The sequence below is a fragment of the Palaemon carinicauda genome, chromosome 6 (assembly GCF_036898095.1).
Source record: "Palaemon carinicauda isolate YSFRI2023 chromosome 6, ASM3689809v2, whole genome shotgun sequence".
NCBI lineage: Eukaryota > Metazoa > Arthropoda > Malacostraca > Decapoda > Palaemonidae > Palaemon > Palaemon carinicauda.
Genome location: NC_090730.1, coordinates 20,369,106 through 20,379,667, shown reverse-complemented (window position 1 = coordinate 20,379,667; position 10,562 = coordinate 20,369,106). Strand labels below are relative to the sequence as shown.

General features: G+C 37.5%; 1 protein-coding gene across 1 annotated transcript; it reads right to left on the bottom strand.

Moving 5' to 3' along the window:
- Positions 1 to 8,692: 8,692 nt before the first annotated feature.
- On the bottom strand, positions 8,693 to 9,382 carry LOC137642902 (gelsolin-related protein of 125 kDa-like). The gene has a single exon (XM_068375768.1). The coding sequence runs from the start codon at positions 9,380 to 9,382 to the stop codon at positions 8,693 to 8,695; it is 690 nt and encodes a 229-aa protein (XP_068231869.1).
- Positions 9,383 to 10,562: the final 1,180 nt, after the last annotated feature.

Sequence of the window (10,562 nt, the reverse complement as noted above, 5' to 3'; positions counted from 1 at the left end):
TTGTTCCTGTTTTGTTCATCCACACTGTTGTCCAACCTCTCAACTGATGTCTGTAAAAAAAAATACGTGTTTAGTAAAAATAATTGAAAGTCTAAGATAAAAAAGAATGACTACAAAACAAACAGTAAATTTACTCTATAATAATTATCATCGTAAGCTCGAGTAAAATTAAATTTTACGCCGTTTTAGAAAGGTACCTCCTTGCCTGTACAAGTCGGCTCAGGCATAAAAAAAAGTGTTCAGTCGTATTTTACTATAGTTTCATCTTACTTTAGAAGACTGATTCATTAAAAGAGATCTTTTTACTTTATATATGGTCCAGTGAGAGTACGATCATACATACATATGTTTCAAAACAATACTCCCCACCCAAAATAAACTACTTGGGCATATATTTCCAGGTGTTAATATGGGTGGAGGTTTTTATCCTGACATCTAGCTAATGGGGTAAGACCTCAACCCACAAATACTTGAAAATATAAGCCCAGGTAATTTACATGGGTGGGGAGTATTGTTTTGTAAAAATCTGTATGTATGATCGTACTCTCACTGTACCATATATACTGTAAAATGATATCTTTTGAAAAATCAATCCTCTGAAAAAGTAAGACGAAAATTGTCAGTACTTACTCTTATATTTTCGATATCATTTTCCCTGTGGTTTATATATATATATATATATATATATATATATATATATATATATATATATATATATATATATATATATATATATATATATATATATATATATTCAAATAAGCCATATATTTTAATACCTTAATGTCTGGATTCTGTTACCGACCTCAGGATCAGAGTCCCGAGTCAAAACCACTCAAAGACAATAGCTTCTGGCCGGCCAGGGAATCGACCCCTGGTCCACGAAACTGGCATGACAGTGACGATACCATTTAGCCGCGTTTCTAAACGGTATCGTCACTATCATGCCAGTTTCGTGGACCAGGGTTCGATTCCCTGGCCAGCCAGAAGCTATTGTCTTTGAGTGGTTTTGACTCGGGACTCTGATTCTGAGGTCGGTAACAGAATCAAGACATTAAGGTATTAGATTATATGGCTTATTTGAATATGAAAAGTCTAAATGTGCAAAATTTATCATGTATATATACACACACACACACACACACACACACACACACACATATATATATATATATATATATATATATATATATATATATATATATATATATATATATAGTGTGTGTATGTGTGTTTATGTATACATATGTATATACATACTTAATTCATTCATATACACTACTACTACTACTACTACTACTACTACTACTACTACCTTTATAAGGGTTTCGCCCTTACCAAAGGGCTCATCAGGTGGGTTTTGCCTATTCCCACTTAGGAAGGCTTGGTTTCCACGACCCTCCCCCCCTCCTATTTTTTTTATTTATTTATTTTTATTTTTTTTTTACCCAGCAGAAATATTTTGGCTTAACCTAAAAGAACTAGTCTTGCATACTAGAAGATTCCGAGCTCCTTCCCTCTGCAGAGCCGGTCTTCTAGATTATTCCCACAGAACCACCCGAAGGTTGGTATCCGGAAGAATAGATCTAGATATCCGACCATTTGTACACTTGACAGGGGTCCTGTACACCCGCATCAAGGTACAAAGCATACTAGAAGAAAGCCGGCTTCTTCTTTCTGCAGAACTAATCCTCCAGGTTAACCCATTCGTCTTCCATGCTGGGTCTATCGCTACCAAAAACATAAGAAAACTAAACTATAATTTTTCATGAAAGGAGATTATTCCACTATAAAGTTTCTTTCTATTTTAATTTTTTTTTCTGTTTCAATAAAACTCAGCAAAGACATTTGTTCTTCACCAGGACTTTTGTTCCACATATATTTTTTTTTTCTATTTTTTCATTTTTTTTATTCTTTTTATTTTTTTTTTTTTTTTTTTTTTTTTTTTTTTTAAATTTTTGTTTCAATAAAATCCAACAAAATCATTTGTTCACCAAAACTTTTGTTCCACTAAAAGATTTTTTTTTATTTTCAATTTCTTTTCTATTTCACAAAAACTTTTGTTCCACTATAAGATTTTGTTTTTATTTTCTAGTTTTGTATTTTTTTTCAGTTCTTATGTTTTTTTAGGTTCTTTTATTTCACTATTTTACCTACTTAACATATGAAATCTCCCAGTGTCATTCCACCTTGTTTCCGACCATGCCCGTCCTGCCGCCTGTTCATCCGTCCTTTACTTTGATGAGTTCAATGACGTCATGATAGAAATTGATGACGTCGTCTTCTTCTCCTCGGATTGTACAATTGTTGGAGCCATCGTTCATTTTGGGCCCTTGGAAATGCACGTCGTGATCAGCGATTAGCTCCTTGATGTTCTCACCTCCTCTCCCGATGACCATCGCTCGTTCGTCTCTGTTCAGGACCGTCTTTTAGAGGCGATTTCCAATCTTAGTAATCCTTCTAAGATTTCCTCCTCGGGGAAATCCTTTCTCCCTCGCTCCTCTCGTGGGGAAGCGTCCTTCGCGTCTTCTGGTTGTCCTTGTCTATCCTTCTCCCTTTTGTTCCTGATGATGTCAAGGACATCGTAATAGAACGCGATCACATCCTCTTCGCCTCCTCGGATCGTACAGTGATTGGAGTCATCGTCCATCTTAGGTCCTTGGAAGCGAAGTTGATGTTCTTCCATCATCTTCTTGATGTTTTCGCCTCCTCTCCCAATAACCATGGCCCGTTCCTCTCGGTCTAAGACAATTCTGTAGAGGTGCTCTCCAATCTTTGTTAGTCCTCGGACAATTTCTTCCTCAGGGAAACTCTTTCTCTCTCGCTCTTCCGTTCTTCCATAGCCCCTCTGAAAAGTGGGCTTCATGACTTCGCTGATTTGTTGACAAGCGTCCATGACGTCCTCCAGCTGTCCTTGTAATGTAACGAATCCCTCAGATTTCTTTTGAATGATGATCGAAACATTGTAGTTTCTTTCGATTCTCTTCAGATTTTCTCCACCGGGTCCAACGAGGAGTCCTATGTGTTGAGGATCGACATCGAAGCGATACTTTCCTACCGCTACTCTGTGCAGTCCTTCCATTGTAACCTCTCCGTCGGCCACTCTGACCTCTTCGAGAATGACTTGGACATGTTTTAAGGCTTTCACCACTTGGTTCAAATCTCCGCATAGATAACCGATTTCCCTCTTTTCGTGAGCTTTGGGAAGGATCATTTGAACGTTATAGAGATGCTTTATTTCTTCAATCATAAATCCTCTGCGGGCGAGAAGAAGAAATCTGCCTTGGATTGGAAGATGGAATCCATAGCAGTCCAAACTCATTAGTTGAATGTCCTGATCCCTTATTGCCTTATTTTTTGTTTGGGTTCCCCCAGGTCCCTCAGTGTGAGGTACCTCGTATATCCACCAGAGAGTTGCTAATGCATCTTCCGGTGTATTTTGCATCTTCCAGTCTTGGATGGTCTGGGATGCATCTTAGGTATTTATCGAGCTTATTCTTAAACACATCTACGCTCACTCCTGATATGTTTCTTAGATGAGCTGGCAGCACATTAAATAGTCGCTGCATTATCGATGCTGGTGCGTAGTGGATTAATGTCCTGTGCGCCTTTCTCAGTTTACCTGGAATGCTTTTTGGCACTATTAATCTACCTCGGCTTGCTCTTTCTGATATTTTAAGCTCCATGGTGTTTTCAGCAATTTCTTCTATTTGCTTCCATGCTTGTATTATCATGTAGCGTTCTCTTCTCCTTTCTAGACTGTATAGTTTTAAAAATTGCAGTCTTTCCCAGTAGTCAAGGTCCTTAACTTCTTCTATTCTAGCAGTATAGGACCTTTGTACACTCTCTATTTGCGCAATATCCTTTTGGTAGTGTGGGTACCATATCACATTGCAGTACTCGAGTGTACTACGCACATAAGTTTTGTAAAGCATAATTATGTGTTCAGCTTTTCTTGTTTTAAAGTGTCTGAATAACATTCCCATTTTTGCTTTACATTTAGCCAACAGTGTTGCTATTTGGTCGTTGCATAACATATTCCTATTTAAAATTACACCAAGGTCTTTAATTGCTTCCTTGTTTGTGATTGTCTCATTATTAGGTCCCTTGTATGCATACACCATTCCTTCTCTGTTTCCATAATTTATTGATTCAAATTTATCGGAGTTAAATACCATCCTATTTATCTCCGCCCATTCATATATTTTGTTTAGATCTCTTTGTAGTGAGTTCCTATCTTCATCACAAGTAATTTCTCTACTTATTCTTGTGTCATCAGCGAAACTTCTCACTACGGAGTTTTCAACATCACAATCTATGTCTGAGATCATAATAGCAGTGCAGCTAATACCGTACCTTGTGGCACACCAGATATTACCTGGGCTTCATCTGATTTCTCGTCATTTGCAACCACTATCTGTTTTCTGTTTTGCAGGAATTCTTTTACCCATTTTCCTATCTTTCCCACAATATTATGCTTTCTCATTTTTTTCTCCAATATGATATGGTCTACCTTGTCAAAGGCTTTTGCAAAATCTAGATAGATCACATCTGTGTCTTTTTCATTTATCATATTATTGTATATGTTTTCATAGTGTGCTATCAGTTGGGTCTGTGTACTTTTTCCTGGTACGAAACCGTGTTGACCCATATCAAACAAATTATTTTTGACCAAATGGTTCATTATTTTCTTTTTTATTACCCTCTCATACACTTTCATAATATGTGATGTTAGACTAACAGGTCTATAATTGCTTGCCTCTAGTCTTGATCCACTTTTGAAGATAGGGGTTATATAAGCTAATTTATGTTTAACATATATCTCGCTCATATCTACATTCTGTCTTAGCAGTATTGCAAGCGGCTTCGCGATAGTGTTTGCAGTTTTTTTTAACAAAATCGCTGGAACTCCATCTGGTCCGGCTGCCGATCCATTTTTAATTTCGTTTATAGCCGTGACAATATCTGCTTCATTAATATCTATATCCGTTAGATATTCAACATTTTCTTCTCTCATTTCTGTTTCATTATTCTCATTCGCAATTATTGGCGTGAACTCACTCTTATATTTTTCTGCTAATATGTTGCATATTTCCTTTTTTTCATTCGTTAGCCGTCCTTCAATTCTTAGAGGGCCTATTTCTATTCTCCTTTTATTCATCTTTTTTGCATAGGAGTAAAGTACTTTAGGGTTTCTTTTTATATTTTGAAGTGTCCTTTCTTCTAAGTCCCTTTTTTCATTTTCTTTCGACTGTATAATCTTTTGTTCTGCATTTTCTATCTTACATTTTATTTCCCTCATTTTCCACACATTTTTTTCTTTTGCAAGATTTTTCTTCCACTTTCTAATTTTCTGAAATAAGATCCTTCTGTCTCTTGGTATGCACGTCTTTTGTTTATTGTTTTTTTTCGGTACATATTTTTCAACAATTTTCTCCAGTATTTTGTACAGTATGTCCGTATTTACCTGTATATTATCACTTATAAATACATTTTTCCATTCTTTATTCAGTTCTTCATTTATTTCTGACCATTTCATATTCTTACTATAAAAATTATATTTTCCATATCCTTCCCAAAGTTTTGTGCTTTTATTAATTCTGTGATCACTTGCTTTGGAATGAACTATCAATTCTATGACATTGTGGTCTGAAATTCCCGTGTTATACACTATTATTTCTTTAACATAATTCACCTCATTCACAAATACTAGATCTAGGACATTTTCCTTTCTTGTTGGAATGAGGTTTATTTGTTGCATATTATGTTCTAATAGCATATCTTGAAGCTTTTCAAATTGCCTCTTATCTTCTGCGCTACTATTACTCTCTTTTTTATATGTATACATACAACCACTTTCTTCTATCCGTTCTTTCCAATCCACGAAAGGAAAGTTAAAATCTCCGGATAGGAGTATATTCCAGTCTTTATGGTTTCTACATATATCATCTATTTTTTCTATTATTATGTCAAACTCCTTAGTATTTGGGGGTCTGTAAACTACAATATTCACTAGTTTTTCAAATTCAAATTCTACCGCAATCAATTCACATTCTGTGTTGCTGTATTTTTCACAGACTTTTCCTTGATTTATGTCTCTTCCATATATTGCGGTTCCCCCTTGATTCCTATTTTTTCTGTCTGATCTATAAGTTTGGAAACCCTTTATCTGGTCATCACTGCCAGTCTCTTGGGAATACCATGTTTCACTTATATTTAATATATCTATTTTTTCAATTTGGGTTAGTTCTTCTAGTAACTCTATCTTCCTTTTAGAGTTACTCGTGACTAAACCCTGTGCATTCATCACTATTATGGTTTGTGTTTCATTCCTATTATTTAATATTGGTAATAATATGGATTCTCCCATGCTTCCTTCCTGTTCTGATATGATGTTCTTTTCTTCATTTCTCGGAATTCTGCCATTAAAAAATCCAACTTTTCCATAATATTTGTTCTTTCGCCTTCATACTTATTTTTGTGTGTAAACCTGCAATTATCCCCATATCTGCACCAACCCCTGGCATTATATATGCATTCTTTGTAGTTGGGCTCTATTTGTGGAGATTTAGGTTGAAAGGCCTTTTTTGGTGCATAGTGCGGTATATACGCGGCCTGCTTTTTTGTTTCTTTTTTTGTTTCATTTTTGTTTTTCTTTTCAGTTTGCTGAGTTTTCTTACTCTCATTCATAGTTGCAGGATGCATATATCGACATTTTTTGTTGAAACTGCATCCTTTTCCTTCTTTTAGGGTTTTGCATATTTTTGGATGGAGATCTCTGTATTCGTCTCCATATCCGTCTAAATACGCACATTTACCATATATTTCATAATTATGGCATATCTTTGGATGCTTGTAGTAGCATCTTTCGCCAAATTTGCAATTCCCTCTTTTCAGCCTATTACAGACTATATCTTTCTTTTCTTTTTTTCTTGTTCTTGCTCTTCCCTAAAAGTATGTAGGTCTGGGTAGAGTCTCTTGGGTCTATTATTTGTTTCGATCTGATAATTTATTTCTTCATAAGTATGTTGTTGGATGGCATCATAAGTTATATCAATGATTTCCTCTGCATCCTTACACATATCCTGTTCATTTTTCTCTTCTTCTTCTTCTTCTTCTTCTTCTTCTTCTTCTTCTTCTTCAACTATTTGCAGCTTTAGTCTCGACTTAATTATATTTTCTATCCAGACTAAGCATGTTGAGCAGAATACCTTTGTGTCTCTATTTTTTATTTTTTGCTGTATTTCAGCACATGTGGGGTGTGTTGGAACATTACAGGCATTACATTTTCTAATCAGTTGTTGAGGATTATTAATGGAATACCATATCTTACATGTATTACACCATTTTGGCATTCTTTTTCCCAATGCATCAATCAGCATATTCACCATATTGGACTTGTTATTGTTCTTTGATGGAATGTGTTGATTGATGTAGACTTTCTTTATAAGTCTCTTTAACACTTGGATCTTCTTTGGAATTTCTTCAATTATTTTACTGATGTTTTCCGCAGATTTGTTCCAGTCTATTGGATCATATTGTTTCAATATGTCTGCGAATATTTTTCCGTCACACTGGTTGGAGTTGTTAGTGACATCTGTTGTCAATCGGTCGAGCTCCTGTTTCGCCAACTCATGAAATTTGCCTTTGCTGACTCCAGCGATGTCTCTCCACGAGTTTCCTGTGTTATACAATGCCATCTTGATCAGATTTTTATTAATTCACAAGATAGCTATCCTATGCCGATGATTTATCTCACTTTTCTGCCCTCAAACTAATCACCGACTATTCACGAAAACTTGTAGCTATATTTCACTCGATAGCCTTTTTGTTATCCGCGTTAAATCAGGATATTTTTAGGGACGCACAAGTGTTCACTTCACCGGCACACAAATACAATCAGTTCTGTTATCGTTCTCTCAGCTCTCAAGGCATTTTGGTATGGGCCACAGATAGTGATGTAGTTTCGCTCATCGGATTCGTCCGGGATGTAGATGCCAACATTCAGTTCTCTGAACAACCTTTTAAGGGTTACGTCTTGTGGTCCTCGTAAGACATCCCAGAATTCCTTATCGACTAGCATCACGAAATCTTCTTTCCCGACAGCAAACAGCCCTTCGGAGACTCGAGTTAGTTCTCTGAGATTAAAATCCCTATCGACTCGGAATAGGATTTCCTTGTAAACCTTCTCAACATTTCTTTTGGGTCTGGTGAGATGAACCGCTCCCGACCCATCGTTAACCACGAACATTTGAACTCCATGTTGCATCTTGGCCATCTTCGCGAATTTTCCACCTTTCCCGACGACCATTCCCAAATCTACACCTCCGCGGCAGAAGAAGGTGGACTTCTTGCCTCCAGCATAGCGGAGAGGTCCGCATCTGCCGGCTGGTTTTCTCACTTGATTGGAGAAACTCACCTTCCGTCTTTCTCTCCTTCTTTCATATCTGTTTTCCGGAAGCCTTTCATTTGGATGACGAGCGTCTTCAAGATGGTCAACCATTCGATTTTCTGATCCAATTTCCTCTTCTTTTTGTAGGTCATTTTCGATCAGAGAATCTTCAAGAACTTTTTCTTCCTCCTTCTCTTCCTCTAACTCCTCTTCTTCTCCTCTTTGAGAGAGATCCGGTTCGTCAAGTTGTTCTTCAAGAGGGGGAACTCTTTCTTCTTTTCCATTCTCTTCCTCCTCCACTCATTCTTCTTTTTCGTCTTCTTGTATGAGATCGAGTTCATCTCGTTGTTCATCCTCAGGGAGAATTATTTCATCTTCGTGTTCATCCTGGAACACTCCTTCAGCAGGATGAAATTCACAGTCTTCCTGTGTCGTTGCTCCTTCGTTTTCTATAAGAAGATCCTGCGAAATATCTTCTATCATAGTCTCTTCTCCTTCCTTTTCCAAAAGAAGATCCTGCGAAATCTCTTCTCTCACAATCTCTTCTCCTCCATTTTCCTTAAGAAGATCCTGCGAAATCTCTTCTCTCACAGTCTCTTCTACTTCTTTTTCCATAAGAAGATCCTGTGAAATCTCTTCTCTCACAGTCTCTTCTCCTTCTTTTTCCATAAGAAGATCCTGCGAAATCTCTTCTCTCACAATCTCTTCTCCATTTTCCTTAAGAAGATCCTGCGAAATCTCTTCTCTCACAGTCTCTACTCCTTCCTTTTCTACAAGAAGATCATGCGAAATCTCTTCTCTCACAATCTCTTCTCCATTTTCCTTAAGAAGATCCTGCAAAATCTCTTCTCTCACAGTCTCTTCTTCTTCATTTTCCATAAGAAGATCTTGCGAGAGCTCCTCTCTCACAATCACTTCTCCATTGTCTCCACACAAATACCTGTAAAAGAAAAAGGCGCCGAAGGCAGCAGTGCCAAAAAGCAAACCCATCTTCGGCCAAAAGACATAGTCGTCGACGATGCGAAGTAGCTCATCTTTCCCCGCATCGCTTCCAACAATGTTCCTTGCCAAATCCCCCAGAGTTCCTTCGCAGGGTGACAGGGTCGGTTCTTCGTACCTCACGAGGTTCGATAGTCCGGCAGAATGCAGACGCCGCTACATCCCATTTTGGACCCTGTAATCCTGCAGATTCCGACGCGCAGCGTCGCACAACTCCAGCTCTTCCTCCAGAGCTGATCTCCATCGCACTCCTCCGTTGAATGCAATTTTCACCATTTTCTCCATTCCTCGCACAATGCTAAAGTTGAAAAGTTTTGCCATCATGATAATTATGATAACTATGCAGGTAGTAGGTTGGCCTGGGCACCAGCCACCCATTGAGATACTACCGCTAGAGAGTTATGGGGTGTTTTGACTGGCCAGACAGTACTAGATTGGATCCTCCTCTCTGGTTACGGTTCACTTTCCCTTTGCCTACATACACACTGAATAGTCTGGCATATTCTTTACATATTCTTCTCTATCCTCATACACCTGACAACACAGATTACCAAACAATTCTTCATCACCCAAGGGGTTACTGCACTGTAATTGTTCAGTGGCACTTTCCTCTTGGTAAGGGTAGAAGGGACTCTTTAGCTATGGTAAGCAGCTCTTCTAGGAGAAGGACACTCCAAAATCAAACCACTGTTCTCTAGTCTTGGGTAGTGCCATAGCCTCTGTACCATGGCCTTTCACTGTCTTGGGTTAGAGTTCTCTTGCTTGAGGGTACACTCGAGCACACTCTCCTATCTTATTTCTCTTCCTCTTGTTTTGTTAAAGTTTTTATAGTTTATATAGGAGATATTTATTGTTGTTACTCTTCTTAGAATATTTTATTTTCCTTTTTTCCTTTCCGCACTGAGCTATTTTCCCTGTTGGAGCCCCTGGGCTTATAGTATACTGCTTTTCCAACTAGGGTTGTAGCTTAGTAAGTAATAATAATAATAATAATAATAACAAAAACAGTCTTCTCAATCAGGCTACATTTGAATAAATTGAAGTTGACAACTGGGATTCTCAAAGTCTTCAAAAATCGGAATCCGTGAAGACGCTTCACGGATTTCCTTTGGATCGCTGAAGACTTTTGTTTTCTTGGGAACCTCAGCAGTCATAATTAAAAAATAAAAAA

Bases quoted from the DNA above. Each gene is read 5' to 3' on its own strand.
- LOC137642902 (XM_068375768.1), bottom strand. From the start codon at position 9,382: ATGGGTTTGCTTTTTGGCACTGCTGCCTTCGGCGCCTTTTTCTTTTAC.